This window comes from Neltuma alba, unplaced genomic scaffold (assembly GCF_004799145.2).
Source record: "Neltuma alba isolate B1F8T4 unplaced genomic scaffold, ASM479914v2 tig00012721_pilon, whole genome shotgun sequence".
Taxonomy (NCBI): domain Eukaryota; kingdom Viridiplantae; phylum Streptophyta; class Magnoliopsida; order Fabales; family Fabaceae; genus Neltuma; species Neltuma alba.
In genome coordinates, this window is record NW_021637146.1 from 6149 (window position 1) to 23929 (window position 17781).

General features: G+C 34.3%; 1 protein-coding gene and 2 non-coding genes across 3 annotated transcripts; 1 reads left to right on the plus strand and 2 right to left on the minus strand.

Annotated features, from left to right (window-relative positions):
- Positions 1-8620: 8620 nt before the first annotated feature.
- LOC114730246 (U6 spliceosomal RNA) lies at positions 8621-8723 on the minus strand. The gene has a single exon (XR_003738823.1). It is a non-coding gene; the product is annotated as a U6 spliceosomal RNA (small nuclear RNA).
- Positions 8724-13247: 4524 nt separating this feature from the next.
- LOC114730244 (MDIS1-interacting receptor like kinase 2-like) lies at positions 13248-14552 on the plus strand. Its single transcript, XM_028917289.1, has 2 exons — positions 13248-14157; positions 14251-14552. The coding sequence occupies exons 1-2, from the start codon at positions 13248-13250 to the stop codon at positions 14550-14552; spliced, it is 1212 nt and encodes a 403-aa protein (XP_028773122.1).
- Positions 14553-17033: 2481 nt separating this feature from the next.
- On the minus strand, positions 17034-17136 carry LOC114730245 (U6 spliceosomal RNA). The gene has a single exon (XR_003738822.1). It is a non-coding gene; the product is annotated as a U6 spliceosomal RNA (small nuclear RNA).
- Positions 17137-17781: the final 645 nt, after the last annotated feature.

Here is a 17781-nt window from a genome sequence, read left to right on the forward strand (position 1 = left end):
AGATATTTAAGTAGAATTTTGAATCACCCCAATTGGATTTTTGTAGAATAAGTTATGAATTTTTGAAGTTGGGCCAGAAAAACTGGATTTTTACCCGATGAACAGTAAAAATCCGAAAATTAGCGTTTTTATGGTAAAAAGTGAGCCCAAGACCATCCGATGTGGTTAAAAATGATTTTGAAAGGAACCTAAGTCAATATTATAGTAAGGTGTGACATGGGGGTCCATTTCACCTGGGAACGGAATTGTGTGAAAGAGAAGATAGAGTGGGGTTTCTCAAATACTGCTTGGAATTCCTTGTTTCCTCTCACTAAGGTCCACCACTTACTAAAGTATGGTTCTAATTACTGGCCACTCCTTATCAGAAGTTTAGTCAACAAGCACAAAAAAATGCTTAAGCCTCCCTTTCGTTGTCAAGCAGCCTGGATTCTTGAGGAGGGATTTAATGAAATTGTAAAGAAGAGTTGGATTCATCCTACTTGGAAAGAAAATGTTCTGAGGTTTACCAGAGAAGCTGAGAGTTGGAATTGTAAAACAGTGGGTAATATTCTAAGTAAAAAAAGAAATGTAATAGGGAGATTGGAAGGAGTGGAAAGAGCCAAGAATAGAAAGGATAATCTCTACCTCTGCCAATAAGAAGCAAAGTTATGGGAAGAATATAATAAGGTTCTTGCCCAGGAAGAACTCATTTAATTCCAAAAATCCCGGTGTAACTGGTTGAAATATGGAGATAGGAACAGCAAATTCTTCCATATGTCAACTATGATAAAAAGACAGAAGACCTACATTGAAGGTCTTCAAAACTCTCAGGGGGATTGGATCTTCAAGCAGAATTCTCTGAAAGACATAGCCTTAATTTACTACAAATCCTTGTTCAGTAGTGAGTTGACCCTCAGGGGTCAGTTATATACTTTAAATTGCTTCCCTCCTATAGCCAAGATCGATGCGTCCAAACTCTCTGTGGAAATCACAAGTGAAGAGATCAAAAAGGTAGCTTTTGATATTTGAGCTTTCAAAGCACCTGGACCAGATGGTATTCAAGCTTTTTTCTATCATGAAGGCCTAATATAGGAAGCCATATATGTAAGCTTGTCAAGGAAGTCTTCCAAACCCAAGACTAGTTGAAGATTTGAATGAGACAAATATTGTCCTCATACCAAAACTCAAACGAATGAAGGATATCAGACCCATATCCCTCTGTAGTGTCAGCTATAAGATCATCACTAAGGTGATTAGCAAGAGATTGAGAACTATTATGGGGAAAGTGGTTGGAGGGCACCAATGTAATTTTATTGCTAGAAGACAAAGTAGTGATAATAATATCATTACTCAAGAGGTGATACACTCCATGAGAAGAAAGAAAGGTAACAAGGGCTGGCTTGCAGTCAACGTTGACTTGGAAAAAACCTATGACAGATTGGAATGGCCTTTCATTTGTGAAACCCTTAGATTAGCTGGCATCAATGATAAACTGTGTAACATAATCATGGCTTGTATTTCTAGTGCCTCTTTCCAAGTCTTGTGGAATGGGGATCCTACAGAGGAACTTCAGGCTTTTAGAGGAATTAGACATGGGGATCCAATTTCTCCGTATATTTTCACACTTTGTATGGAGAGACTAAGCCACATTATTAAGGAAGCCATTGATGTTGGAGCATGGTCGCCAATTAAACTCACTTCAGCAAGACCACCTATTTCTCATTTGTTCTTTCGCAGATGACTTAATCTTGTTTGGAGAAGCCTCTTCTTGGCAAGTTGACACAATAGTGGATTGCATCAATCAGTTCTGTGGAATTTCAGGCCAAAAGATGAACAGAAAAAAGACTAAGATTTGCTTCTCTAATAACGTCCACTTCTCTCAGGCTAGAGACCTTAGTCAAAAAATTGGAGTTGGTTTAACAGGTGATCTTGGCAAATACTTGGGGGTTCCTTTGATCCATAAAAGAGCTTCCTATGCTATTTTTTCTCTGGTCCTAGAGAAGTCTCAAAGGAAACTTATGGGATGGAAAAGAAAACCATTGAATTTAGCAAGGCGTTCTATCTTGATTAAGTCTGTCCCTTCTGCTTTGCCTTCTTATTACATGCAAACTATCCTTTTGTCGGCAAAGTTGATAGATGATTTAGAAAAGACTAGTTGAGATTTTCTATGGGGTGAAGAGAATGGGGAAAAGAAAGTACATCTCATTTCTTGGCAACAAATCACTATAGAGAAGCAAGCGGGAGGTTTAAGCCTCAAGAACTTAAGGAAACAAAATGAAGCTTTCATCCTCAAACTGTGCTGGAAATTGATATGTGATAGAGATGCTCTTTGGGTCAGAGTACTAAGAGCAAAATACAAATGTGGTGAATAGAAGAAACCAATGGTGAAGAAACGTGCAAATGCATCCGTAACTTGGAGGGCTATTTGTCATCTTTGGGACAACTTCAACAAGGGACTAGGGATGAAAATTGGTGATGGCAAAAGTACTTCTTTCTGGTTTGATACTTGGTCTAAGGTGAATACTCCGCTAATTGATCTAATTCTAGGACGTGAAGGGTTAGTTGAATTAAGAGAGAAGGTCAGTGACTATGTGCTGTTGTTGGGGGATTAGGATTGGAGAAAGCTCAACCATTGGTTTAACCCAAATATTGTTGAGAAACTTATGTGTGCACACCCCCCTGTGAGGAGAGAGGAGAGGATAAATTTCTGTGGAAACCATCTTTGGATGGTAACTTTAACGTAAAATCTGCCTACTCTTTTCTCTGTTCAGGTATTTAACAGCAAGGAGACAGCATATGGAAGAAAATATGGTGTTGGTAGGTTCCAGAAAAGATCAAGACTTTCGTATGGCTCCTTACACATGGAAGAATCCACACGACAAACCTTAGGAGGAAACGAGGCATAACAGATTCAGCCGCGTGTCCTTTTGTTTGTGTAGTAAGGGATACAAGAATGCACCTCATCATAGACTACATCAATGCACGACGAAGATGGCAGAATGTGGTCTCTCATGAGCAGTGGAACAGATTCAACAGTCTTAATGGACCAAACTGGGTGAAATGGAATCTGGAGAAGGAAGCAGGACGAGATCACACGAAGAAAGTCTCATGGGCCTGCCTGTTTGGATATGTCTGTTGGGATATATGGGTGGCAAGATGCAATAAGGTTTTTGACCCAACCTTCATAGTTGATCACCAGAGCCCAAATTCTAGCTTCTACAGGGCTTATTGGGATCATGATATGATGTACCGGTGCAATATTCAAGGTACTACTCAAGATCTTAATCAAGCTACAAACAGGTACCAACAGGATTGTGTGAAACTAGAAGTAGATGGTTTAGTCCTACACAATGGAGATAGTGGATGTGGGGAGCTATATGGGATAAGGAAGAAAAGTGGTTAACAGGCTTCAAATGCAAACTAAGGTTCCACCAGCGATTGCAGAACTAATTGGTATTATGCATGGCCTCAATCTTTGTTGGAAAAGGGCTTCATGAGTATTCTTATGTTATCTGATTGTGTAGAAGCCTTAAATATAAGAGGCTATGATTGTAAGCATCCTTTTAGGGACATAATTGAGGATAGTAGATTAGTCTTCTACAAGGATTGGAATGTTTAGATCCAACACACTTTTAGAGAAAATTTAGGTCTTGTTAACTACTTAGCTAAATCCTCTCATAATATGGAGGGAAATTTTTGTACTCTTGATCAACCCCCACCTCTTGTGCAAGAAGAGGAGGAGTTTGATGATGAGAATTAGGGCTACTTGTAGTGTTTTGTAATGTGTTTTTTTCGTGGAATACAGCTTCATTCAAAAAAAGAATAGCCTTAAAACTATGAATTAGCATGCATGTTTATGACTGCCTTGTTTAAGCTCTTTACACAGCATGGTCATAGTTTCATTGCATAATGTACAATAAAAAAAAAAGTCCAATTCTTATAGAATTAATATGTAGAATTAATATGTGAAAAGTGTGTGTGTGTGTGTGTAGATATCCAAAAAGTCCAAAATCTATATAACATGTTTGAAAAACAGAACAAGTTCAGAAAAGCAATAACTATTTTGATTGATACGGTTTAAGGGCAAAATTATATTTTCCACGTGTAAAGGACTTCAAGCGCTTTCAATAAAAATTCACACCGCCCTTATATAATTTTTTTGATAATTAATTATGAATTTTTTAAAATTTGACAAAAAAAATCTAAAAATGTCAAGTAAATAGTAACTCAAAAATCAATGCAAATTTTAATCTATAGGCTTAAAATGGTGAATGTTTCTACCTCAGTTTCAACTGCCGTATAATTTAGTAGTCTTGTCTTGCTAGCGAAAGTTACACTACACCATGGTCGAGATTATCTATATTTTGGATTAATAAAAATATCAATCAAGCCAAGCAAGTGGATTGCATTATGTCCCAGCAAGGGACAAAAGTTACATCTTCAATCTCATCATATTTTGAAAAAATATGATACACAAAAAGACATATACCATCTGTTATTTCCATCTATTGAAAAAAAAAAAATCAATGGCACGTTATTAATTTCTTGAGAATCAGGTGACGAAAATCAAAGATTGTTTGAAAAACAATTATCATGCCCTAATCTGTGCTGTCCACCACAACTAGAAAGAGAAAAATGCAAGTTATGGCTAAAAATGATCAACAAGTCAACTAAAAGATGCCAATACGGTCTATGCTTGCATGTGGCCGCCAGCTTGCCTACTGCTCCACTAGCCATAACTCAATAAATGCCGGGACTAATTGGGTTAAATTTTTAAAAGTGATTTTACCGGGATACGAGGAAGATTAGGAAACCTCTCACACGTGTTAGAATCAAAGTACATGCCGCATGAGCCATTAAGAGAAATCAGGGGCTCAATGACAAGAATAAAGAAACGTGCCATGAAGGAGGCCTTACAAAGAGCTACTTTAGATCTTCAGGCTAAGGAGAAACTGTATAATACTCCAAGATACATAATCAAGAGCTATCACTTATCTATATATTACCGAAGTTGGGCTTGCAACAGATGGATTTGAAATTGGAGAGATTTGTTCAACCCAGACCAGGATCCAAGAAATCAGACGGCCAAGGACAGTTTGTTTAGAGCAAGCATGGACAGAGACCTGATGCAGAAATACAAATGGAAACACGGCGAGATACCTAATTCAGAAATTCTAAGACCTCGGCAAGATGCTGGTTTCCACCTGGAGTCAGACGGGTCAGTTTTGCAGGACGGTAGAAGCGGCTGTGGAGGAATGCTGCGCTCACAAGAGGGAGACTGGATTTTCCGATACAGCTGTAAATTAATCTCTGTACTCCCAGCGGTTGCGGAAATCTTTGGCATCTTCTATGGCTTGCAGATGTGTTGGGACAGAGGAATCAAGGATATAACAGTCCATTCAGATTGCATTGAAGCCATTAATCTTTTGATTAGAGGCTACGACTTGGATCACCTTTTTTAGAGACCTTATTGAAGAAACCCGCCTAATTCTTCAAAGGGACTGGCAAGTTCATCTGAGTTACGCTCCTAGAAGCAATCTGACCTTAGCCGACTTTTTAGCAAAGTCTTCCCATACAACGGAAGGCTCTTTTCGTATTCTTGACCAACCACCTATTGCCAACAGTGGAATAGTTCACGAGCAGGACGCTGAGGCTTTTGTTTTGGCGTGACCTTGTTATTTGTATTACAGTTTCTGATTCAAAAAAAAAAAAAAATTGGAGAGATAAATGAAGAAGGCTTTCAAATAAGCCGTGAAACATCAAGGGACGTGTAAGACTTTTAGAAAATGGGTTTGGATCAGTTATAAGTGAGCCCAAGTTAACATAGTGTTGTTAGGTTCTTTTTATGTTGATTTGCTTGCCGTTTTGCTTCCATAATTTGCAATGAGCTGGAATTAAATAAAAGCGCAAAACAAAATTTCAAGTATTTTTAAGAGTCTTAGATTAAATAAGACAAATTAAGATATTATTTGTTTCTATGGGATTCAGATTAAGACAAGTGTGTAAGAAAATTTTTACCTTAACTTATACTACTTTCGGTTCTAATTATAAGAGTTAGTTGATTAGTTTGAAAAAATTAAAAAAAGAGTTAAGTTAGTTATTTGTAATAAATTAGTATTGTCTTTTGTAAAACATCTTTGCTAATGAAGTGTGTTGGTTAGAACTACTATTATTAGAAGGATTACTTTAAAAAAAATACATAAATATTGGAGAAAAAATATATTAAGGTTTTATATTTAAAACCAAAATAAAAATTAAATAAAATCATATATTAAAAACCGGAAATAGTATAAAAATACTTTTTATAAGTGTTTTTTTTTTTTTTATCATCCAAATAGAAACGACATTTGAATATATTACGTACGCCTACTGCCGTCACTCATCCTATTTCTCTAGCGTCAGACAAGTCAACCAGTCTCTCTCTCTCTCTCTCTCTGTGTCTCTGTCTATCTGTTTGGCAACATGCGGAAATCAACTAGTCAACTGCGCCTAATAAAACGAGCATTTAGGTTCTTATAATTTATCTTGATTTTAAATTAGGTCTTTGTAATCTTTTTATTCGAACTGAATCCCTATTATTTGATCTGTTAATTTTAATTTATAGACATTACGAAATTTTATTTATAGAAATGCATGGATGTTGAAACTTAAAACAGTGTTTAATAATCAAACGAAGAAAATTTCATAAAGTCCATAAAATTCTATAAATTAGAATTAATGGGTCTTATACTCAAAGAGGAATGCCTATAGTTGATTAAATTATGAGAGCTCAATTCAAACAAACTAAACTAGGTATTCTAATTCAAAATTGAGGTAATTATAAGAAGTTTTGGATTAATTTTTCTTTTAAGAGCAAAAAGAAGACAGTCATCTTTTTTTTTCCCTTAAATTTATGTGTTACTTCTTCTTCTGATTTTCTTTTTCCCCTCAAAACCAACCGCCTAACCAGGTTATGTCCAGGTCTAAGTGGGACCGATTCAAACCAGTTTGAAATTTCTTTTCAATTCAGGAAATGAATCAGACCTAACAAATAAACAAATAGGCAGGTTCACTGAATTTCGATCTGAACCGTCTAGACCATTTCCGTTTTGATATTAAAGCAAAGAAAAATAATTGAATGACAAGTCACAACCCACCCCTTGCTCAGTGTTATAAATTCACGGGTCATGCGTGTAGAGATATTCCCATTAAAACTAGTTATGGCTTCTCAGGTAGAGCTGTCAATAAGGGCCAGCCCGGCCCTAAAGGGCTAGCCCTTGAAGGGCCAGGGCCTAAAAGGGTCGGCCCTTTAAAGCCCACATATCTTAAAATTATCTAATTATTAAAGCCCGGCCCTTAGGCATGCGGGCTCAGGGCTTAAAAGGGCTAGCCCTTTTATGTTATTTTTTAAAATTTAAATTCTTTTTAATTATTTTAAAATAAAAAATAAAACAACAAAACTTCTAAGATTTTTTATTCAAATTATAAATATAAGTAAAATAAATTAGTGGTGTATAGAAAAAAAATTAAATGCCAATAAACTATTGTCCAAAATAAAAAAAATCAAAATCTAACAAAACACAAAAAACAGAAAGATAAAACCTGGCAGTTAAAGATTAACAATATCAACATAATTATTATCTTTATCTTCATCTTCATCAGTATCATCAAGATCAGCAATATTTGATTGTTCTTTACTACAAGTGAGCTCTTCTTCAGTGATAAAAATATTAAGGTTTTTGTCTTCATTTACCTTATCTGAAATAAAACTATGCAGTAGTTATAAGTACAAATAAGAACCTGAACATTTGTTCGAATAAGAAAAGTTTTACACTTTGTTAAGATATGTAAACCGATGGTAAATGAAGATCTACTAGCTATTATGGTGATTAAAATGTTAAGAATATCAGTTACCATTCTTGAAACAATTGAAAATTGATTTTAATTGTTCTTCTACAAGTTCAAGACATTTAATTCTTTTCAATTATCTAGCTTGAGTATTGACTCTTCTAGGTATTTTTCTAATTTAAACTTATTCATAAAAGACTAATCTATAACTTTATAAATATATTGATAATAATTAAAAAAAAATAGACGGGCTTAAAAGGGCAGCCCTTGGCCCTAAAGGGTTGGCCCTTTTATTTTTGAGCCCTATAGGGCTAGCCCTTTTAAGCTCAATTTTCTTTTAAACCACCTAAAATACAAGCCCGGCCCTTCATTTAAAAGGGCTTAAAAGGGCTGGCCCGATGGGCTTGGCCCGTTTTGACGGCTCTATTCTCAGGGGAACTCTCTTCTCTGGCTGGTTTTCTTGCTCGTCCTGTCGCTTCTTCCTTTTCTGGCTAGAGCTCCTCGTGGTGCTTCCGATCTTCATACTTGTGATCAGTGAATTATTTCATATTTTTGCGCGTATTGCAATTTAACTTTTTTTTTTAATGCAGGATATCCTCAAGATCACAACTACCGAAAGGCACAGTCTCCCGGCCCTGCAAGTTGGGAGAAAGAAGTTGAGAACTAAATAAAACGTTACCTGTTGTTGATATGTTTCGTTGGAGCCAAAGACGGATTCATGAGGGAACACAAGGCATTAATTGATTAACTCCTTAATGTACTTTCCTGTGACTTTTTGACCTGTCGATCGTTGTACTGTTCTGCTTAGTTGTGGTTTTTCTTTCGGGTTTTCTCAATTTGTGCTTGTCATCTTTACCCTGGAGCCATGCTAATCTTTTCTGCGTCGTTCCAATTTTATGGGATGTCCTTGCAGGGACGTCTTGCTTTTGGGTCTTCTTGTCTTTGCAGTGTCATGAACACTTGTATTCCCCCTTGTCCTTTGTATTAATGCATTATTTACAAATATACATATCGAATGTGGAGAAATACTTAGGTGCTCCCAGACTTCCAGCTCATTTAAACTCTACCCAATAAAAATACTTTAGCTCAGATAATTTCTATCCATGTGTTAGTCTATTCATTTTTATTAATTTGTTGCGTAAAAAAAAAAATGCCTAAGATATTATGATTTCCATTACTGGCCCCTTCGTCTTTCTCAATCCTTCTCTCTCCCTGATCTCCGTCTCAAGCTCCTTCCCTTTCTTTATCGCCCCCTTTTTCTCTCATTTCTCTGTGACGGTGGCGGAATCTTCCACATTAGCGAAAGTGGCCATCTCTTCTGTATTTATTTCCTATCTTGACCATATGCTATACAGTATGATTTTTGAATGAATGATCTCCAACTTCTGTATTTTGTGTGCATTTCTTGAATTGAATTAAAGATCTTTCCTCAAACAAGTTCAGAAATAAAAGATAAATGCTAATTTCCATTCCAGAAGCTTCAACTTGTATGAAGAGAAGGCCATTAATTATTTTACTTACTGGCTGGAATCTGCAATTTCTTGGAAGGGTTGTTTCATTTGTATTTCTAAAATTGAAAACAATAGGATTTAGGTTCCATGCCAAAAACCGAACCACCGATGAGCATTAAAGAACCCAGAAATCTTATTTCCAGCAAAAACCAAATACAAATATGAAACCATTTTGGAGCACCCATGGACATTGAAAAACCCAGAAAAATGAACAAGGGAGGAGAGAAAAAAATCTATTGGTAGTTCAGATCTGCATCGCAAGTGGCAGAGGCGACAATGAAAAAGAATCGGCTTTGTCATTCAGATCTACAAAGTGGAAAGGGGAAAAAGACTTACAACCTATGGTCTTCCATTCAACCTATCGATGGGTTCTGTTAAGTCACCATGTAAGAGACCCTGGTAGAAACGAGAATCACCAGGGTTGCAAGTGGATTACGTCGCCGACATCGCTGGTGTTGAGTTGCTGATGGGGGAGAGTTTTGAGACCCAAAAATGGGTAGGGATTGAGAAACAAACAAGGGAGGGCAGTAATGGAAATCACAATCCATTTGGCACTTTTATTTTTTAAAAGCAACAGATTAATAGAAATGAGTAGGCTGACATGCAACAGATTAACTTGAATCATTTTTATTGAGTAGAGTTCAGATGAGGTGGTACTCTCAGAGTACCTAAATTTTTCTCACAGAATATGTCAACCAGAGTTACTTGTGTTTGTTCGTTGTTGTTGTTGTTTTTTTTTTTTTTTTGGGAATCTCTGTGTTCGTAATTTCTACATTGACCAGTAAAATTTCTAATTTTCACACAGATCTCTCACTTGTTGGATTACAACTCTCCCACGAACCGATGGCCATTTGCTCTCTTCTTTCTGTTCATCTCCGAGTCGAGAAATCCCAAATCTTCTCGGCATTCACGTACACCTTCAACACCGTTAGCTAACTCCGTTGGTCCCTTGTCTTGTTTTTAATAAATTCTTCAAGGAGCAACGGCTCTAATGGGGAAAAAAGAGGGAGTTGCTTGATAAAAATAAAATCATGAGGTCCTAATTAAAAACCCCATGAATGCATGAGGACCCAATAATTGGTTTTCCCTTTTATTTATTGCAGTATATATATATATATATATATATATAAATGCAAGGTTATGAACTTATGACACACACAGATATGTGTGTGCGTGTATATATATATATGCCCTAACGTTTGAATTTGAACTATTACTAAAAGCAAAAATTTACTAAAAAAATTGGGAAATTAATGACGGAATTTGCAAATTCCGTCCTAAGAAAGATCATATTGTTGATTAGTTGCTGCTTTTTTTTCTTTTTTCTTTTTGGTCGGCAAAGTAAAGTTTGCTTTTAATCTTTTAATTTTATACAAATTTTTAGTTTGACTCTGGAATTTTATGAGTTTCCTTTCAATTTTCCATTACTGTAGTCTCAGATAATAATTTTTCATATTAATAATTGTTTTTTTAAAAATTAAATTCAATATGTTAATAAGTAAAATTTTAATATCAATATTTTTCTAATACAATTAATAATAATAAAATTACTAGACTAAAAAGACATTTTAAAAAATTTTATATATTTAAATCAAACGCAATATACAGGCTATTAATGTTCATATTTTGAAGCATCAAAATTGTAGAATATTCTTTCTCCAAAGAATCAAACCAATAAATTAACACATATGGTGTTTAATATAAAAGCTAAATCATCAATTTGGAGGTACTCCTCCGATTCTAAATATAAGACTTATTTTGTAATGCAATTTACACTACAAAATATGTCTTATATTTAAGACGAAAAGAATATTAAGGAAATTAATTAAATTAGTTATTTGTCATAAATATGTATTGATCTCTCTAAGCTATCATCTTCAATAATATGCATTAAATGACTATAATCATCTCTTGTTAAAAGTCCTTACAATCAATAAAGATATTTTTTAAAAATAAAAAATAAAATAAATTAAGAAATTATATTTAAAATCAAATTTAACCTTTGAACTAATTTTTATGCTATAAATGGACGGTATATTCTTATTCTAACGTTATTGGCGCGTGAAAAGACACAATGTCAACATCTATGTTCAAGCACCCAGTCACTCGACGCGTGGTGCTCTAAGTTCCAATTCCAATCCTCATTTTTATCATTATATGAGCACACTTTTTCGTCAATGCCGTCTTGGAAGATAACACTTAGGTTAATCTGTTTATATATTTTATAATTAATTATTCCACCAAAATCTCAACACATATTTATAAGTCAATAATAAATTATAAAATAATTTGAATATTGAGTTTTGATTGGAAAATTAGATATAATGTAGGAAAAATTACAGTGAGATCCCATATTTTGAATTTTTATAATTTATAAGCCAATAAGAAATTATAAAAATTCAAAATGTTGTATTTTTTTGATAAAATTAACGTTCTTACATTTTATAAAATCAAAAGAGCAAATAAAATTCAAGATAAAAACATACTTTGGTATTTTTAGTAAAACTTATAGTTTATAATAAATTTTTAACATCTTTATCATAAGAAAAGTATTTTTCTCAGTATCACTTTAAACTTATGATACTAAGTTCTTACCAAAAAATACTATAACATGTTGGATTGACTAAACATTATCTTAGGACATTGAGTGCTACTGAAAAATACTTTAGGATGTGATTGCACTAAAAATTAAACATTACAACTATTTTATAAAAAATTATAATATATGCTATATGTATTTTGAAATTATATTATATCTAAAATAAAACTAAGTCTCCAAAAAAATTTTATGAAAAAAATCCCAACAGCATGATTTGATTGCCCCTCATTCCTACAAACAGACTACTTCTAGTTCAGAACTAGTTGATTAATATAACAGATTTCACAGGAGGACAAAAGGGGAATTTCGCAGCTGAAGTTTTTTTTTTATTTTATTACACTAGATAAAGTCAATACAAGTTAGCTGAGTTGGCTGAAGAGATCTCAATTAAGCTTTTTTAATTTTATGCAAGAAGAAGTCTATTTCTCTTTCATCGATCGCTTAGTGGTCAACTCTCCTTGTCAGGCAAAATTTGTAACACTAGAGGACTCCTCATTCAGGTATGACTCTGAATTTAGAAGTAAATACAACTCACTGGAAATAACATTCTAAATTTGATCTCTCACAGCCTCTAGAAAAAACCAAACTTACAGCTAATATAATTTCTCTCTTTAAAAATGGAAAAAAAAAATTGAAGCAAAGTTGGCAACATTAAATGCAGACATGCGTGTATTCGAATGTGAAGAATGACATTGGGCCTGCTGCTTTTGAATTCAATGAAGGGAAATTATAATGCTGGTAAAAAAAAAAGGAAATAATAATGTGGGGACAAAGTTTTCCAAACAGTACAGGAATCTATGAGCTAGCTTAGTTTGGTAGTCTAACAAAAATTTCTGCGCCATGTTAAAAGCACTATAGAATCCAGTTCACATGCTTCTTCATAGTGCATGAAAATAATTCCACATTTTAAAATTGTTCAATATGCTTCTCAACTTTTCGTCAACTTTCAAATACAAGTGCAAGGAAAAAGAAGTTAAAGAAAATTCGGCCGTATTCCAGAACCACATAAGATGGGTTAGGCGTTTAGCAAAATTTAGAATCATCATTTTGCATTTTGCCCACCACCACAAAAATCTATTCAAGCTTTCAACATCACTGTACCAATTCAAAGCTTTGAAAATTCTGTCAATGCCAAGGACCGTGACGTTTGAGTGCCTGTAGGAGTGGATATATATATATATATATAAATTTAAAAACCAAAAAAAGAAAAAAGGAAGAGCCCCTCTACGGTCCTACTCTCTTCAGAAGGATAAGTGCAAAATTTATTTGAGAAATGCAGCTTGTATAATCTAATTCATTTGTCAGGTCCTATCCATTGTTCCCTAACGACAATGCAAAGCTTGTCAATCCTCAACCTCTCCTACAATAATTTGGAGGGGCCAATACAAGATAGTGGGATTTTCAGTTCTTCCAATCTAGTAGATTTGAGTCACAACAAAAACTTATGTGGGAGGATCCAAGGTCTGCAACCATGCAATGTGAAGGTTATAAAACCAGTTAGAGGAAGTAACAAAAGGAAAGTTGTGATAATTGTTACTACTTCTATAACTGCACTGATTGTTTTGTTTGTGCTACTTTTGATTTATGTCATTCTAAGTAAGAGAAACTCTAGATCTTTAGAACAAAAAGCTAGAGTCAATAGGGAAAATCCATTCTCAATATGGCGCTTCGATGGCAAAATCATGTATGATAACATAATTGAAGCAACTGAGAACTTTCATGAGAAATACTGCATAGGTGCAGGGGCATTTGGAAAAGTCTACAAGTTGACATTGCCAGGGGAGGATAAAGTATTTGCTATAAAAAAGTTTGTATGTGAGGAAAATAGCTTAGACATTAAGAATATAAAAGCTTTTGAGAATGAGATCAAAGCCATGATCAAAACTCGCCACCGAAACATTGTGAAGTTGTATGGATTCTGCTCACAAAGATTGCACACATTTCTAATTTATGAGCACATCAAAAGAGGGAGCTTATTTGATATGCTTAGAAACGATAAAGAAGCATTAGAGTTGGGTTGGTCACAGAGGGCTCATATTATCAAGGGGTTAGCAGAGGCCTTATCATATATACATCATGATTGTAATCCAGCCATTGTTCACAGAGACATATCAAGCAAGAATGTTTTATTATCTTCAAACTTCGAAGTCCATCTCTCAGACTTTGGCACAGCAAGGTTCTTGAAAATCTATTCATCAATTTGGACCACTTTTGCTGGCACATACGGTTATGCTGCTCCAGGTGAGTAAATATGATTAAAACAAATATAAATATGCTTCTTAAATAATTTATTCTGCAAATCATTATTTACTCCCTGTTGCGTACTTTGTGCAGAGCTTGCGTACACAATGGCAGTGACTGAGAAAGTTGATGTGTATAGCTTTGGTGTTTTGGCCATTGAGTTGCTAATGGGAGAGCATCCTGGTGATTTTATATCATGTATTCAGATGTGTGGGAATGGCCATATCATCTTGGAAGATATTTTGGACCCTCGTTTATCATCAATGAAGCACCAAAACTCTAACAAATTGGCTTTGATTTGGCAAATAGCTCTTTCCTGCATACAAACCAACCCTCAATCTCGACCGACCATGAGAACCATTGCCAACATGATTGAAACAGAGACTTTTCATTAGACCTGATTCTTGTATGCTTACTTGGCTTGTGTATATATGTTTTATGCATGTTTGTCTTTACACATTTTCTTTTACGAACTTTTACACAATTTTTTATAGTGCACTAATTCATTTTATTTTGATGGACAGGGACCAAGCGCTCAAGATAGCATGAATTTTTGAATTTCGAGCCAGTCGTCTTTGTTGTTATAGTGTGGAAGATATTATAAATTGTGAAATTTTTGTTTGGTGCTTTGTTGTGTAATGCACATTTTTGCTACTTATGCTTTCGTTTATCTTTATTGTAAGATATATTTGTTATCTGCACAATTTTTTTTAACTACATCCCTAGTCCATTCGATTTTTTATTTCCAGGGACCATTTATTATTTTCATATAAATAAATATTTCGTTTTGAATTTATCATCAAATTGAATGTTCTGATTGAAGATATTAAAAATTATGAATTTAGTTTGGTCGCATTGTTGTGTAATGTGTATGTGGAAATATTGGTACTTTTTTTGTTAACCCTGTTATCTTTAATGAATTAATGAATGTATATATCAACAAATCACACTTGTTTGGAATATTGCTAATGTATTCCACCTTAAAAGAAACAAAGAAATTGACAAGGAAAAATATCCCATATAAAGTCAATTGAACTAATAAAATCCCAAACCAGGTTGGCAAATTCAATAATTTTCTGATTAGAAAAAGTAGCACCAATACCCTAGTCTTATTTTTCATGTGTATCTGGTATTCTAATCTTATTTATAATATATCCAATGTCTTTATGTTATTTTCTTTGCATTTTTAACATCATAATCTTATTTATAATGTGTTGAACACCCTAAATCATAAAATAATATCAAAGTATTGGATGTAACTAAAAAACTAATATCGAGGTTGTGGATGTATTATAAATAAAATTATGATATTAGATGTATCTACAAAACAGGGTGTTGCATGCTACTTTATCCTTTCTAATTAAGTCATAGACCCAATTTAGGATTTCAAAATGTGGGTGGAATGACTTTACTTTACCCTGCTTTTCTCTTTCTATATCACGTTTTCTCTCTTACAACAAACTTAGCTCCATTTGTGCCCATGAGATTACATCTTCTACTGCTTGATTTCTCTTCACTTCAATTTCAGAACACTTTCTGATGCAGGACAAGGAGGTGAAAGAGAGAGGAGGGAAAGAGAAGAGAGGGGGAGTTGAGAGGGAAGGGGAGACAAGAGGAGAGAAGGTCATGAAATATCAATTCTTATTCAATCATTAAAGTTGATTACAACTAAAAATCCTAGCCCTTTTTATAATACTTTTAGAAATATAATATGTTAATAAAATCCTATATCATATCTCACCCATTATCAAAGACAAAAAAGATAATTGCAAAATATTAAAAGACAATTAATGTAATAAATCCTAATTTTAATGGATAAATATCCTTATTAAGATCCCTAACATATACCATAATTAATATAATTAAATCCTAATTGTTTCTTATCTCATACTCCATCATGTCTTCCCCACTTAAAGAACTTAGCTTGTGACAAGTTAAAATTGATACACAAATCCTGAGAGAAAAGTGCGTAACATGCCTATGTCGGGAAATTCCTTTAAACATATAAGATACCAAAAGAGAAAATCTTTGGCAAAAATGACCATTCAAATCTTAGAAAGTATCGGAAAGTATCTCAAAACCCTTTCCAACGGACAAGATATTGTTAGAATGACTAGTTCAGCAATGAAGTGGACGGTATAGTAAACTGAAGAGATGAATGAACTTGAACCTTACTAATTTCAAGTAGGGACAAAGTTACCTTCACTGATGTTGAATGATTAACATGATCACCAAGTTGAACCTCTTCACTACTGAGGTCACCATGATTATTAGTATCATTAATATTAACTATAGGAGTCTTCATTAGAGCCTATATACAGAAGCATAGGTGTTCCTGTTGCCATCTTAATGCCATGTCTAAGTTCATAACAATTAGGGGTACTGCCGCAATTGTTGTTACAACGTCATCTTCTGAATTTGAAGAATGATCTTCAACCCCTATAGACTTTTTTTTTGGTTGAGAAAAATGACCACAAAATACCATATGAAAATAAAAAAGACAAAACAGGCATCCAAATAAGCAAAATGACCAAATGGGTATAAGGTACCAATCTGGAATTTTCACTTTTGACGTAAAGACTAAAATGCCCTGATTGTTTTTGAAAACTAAGGAGTGTATTCATGTGATGGAGAAAGGGAGAAACTGACTTCCTCCACTCAGTGAAACTAAATCCAAGTTCCTCCAGTCACCAAAAAGGATTTTCTGAAATCACATTGCCGTCATCATAGGAGTAGATTAGTGTCACTGAAGTTGGTTACCATCGTTGAAGTACATTGCCCTGTCAGAAGCAAATCATACTCCCTAAGATTGTTGTCGTCAAGGAGGTCGCTAAAGTAACTCTGAAATCACATTGTATTGTTTTACTTTGTTGTGGTCTTTCTTTTGGGTTTTCTCAATTTGTGCTTGTCATCTTTACCTAGGAGCCATGTTAATCTTTTCTATATCGTTCCAATTTTATGGAATGTCCTTGCAGGGACGTCTTTCTTTTGGGTCTTCTTGTCTTTGCAGTGTCCTGAACATTTGTATTCCCCCTTGTCCTTTTTATTAATGCGTTGTTTACAAATATACATATAGAATATGTTAATCAGAGTCACTTGTATTTGTTTGTTGTTGTTGTTTTCTTTTTTGGTGAAATCCCTGTGTTCGTAATTTCTACCCTGACCAATAAAATTTCTAATTTCCACTCAGATCTCTCACTTATTGGAGTATAACTCTCCCACGAACCGATGGCCATTTGCTCTCTTCTTTCTGTTCATATCAGAGTCAAGAAATTCCAAATCTTCTCAGCATTCACGTACGCCTTCAACACCGTTAGCTAACTCCGTTGGTCCTTTGTCTTGTTTTTAATAAATTCTTCAAGGAGCAACGGCTCTAATGGAGGAAAAAACAGGGAGTTGATTGATAAAAATAAAATCATGAGGTCCTAATTAAAAACTCCATGAAAGCATGAGGACCCAGGGATTGGTTTTCCCTTTTATTTAGGAAATTAATGACGGAATTTGCAAATTCCGTCCTAAGAAAGATCATATTGTTGATTAGTTGCTGCTTTTTTTTTTGTTCTTGTTTTTTTTTTTTGGTCGGCAAAATAGTCGCTGTTTTTTTTTTTTTAATTGGCAAAATAG

What these genes read in the sequence shown, in the direction of transcription:
- LOC114730244 (XM_028917289.1), top strand. Translation starts at nt 13,248, where the DNA reads ATGCAAAGCTTGTCAATCCTCAACCTCTCCTACAATAATTTGGAGGGG. An exon ending in ATACGGTTATGCTGCTCCAG is followed by an intron (nt 14,158 to 14,250) that starts GTGAGTAAATAT and finishes TACTTTGTGCAG; the next exon opens with AGCTTGCGTACACAATGGCA.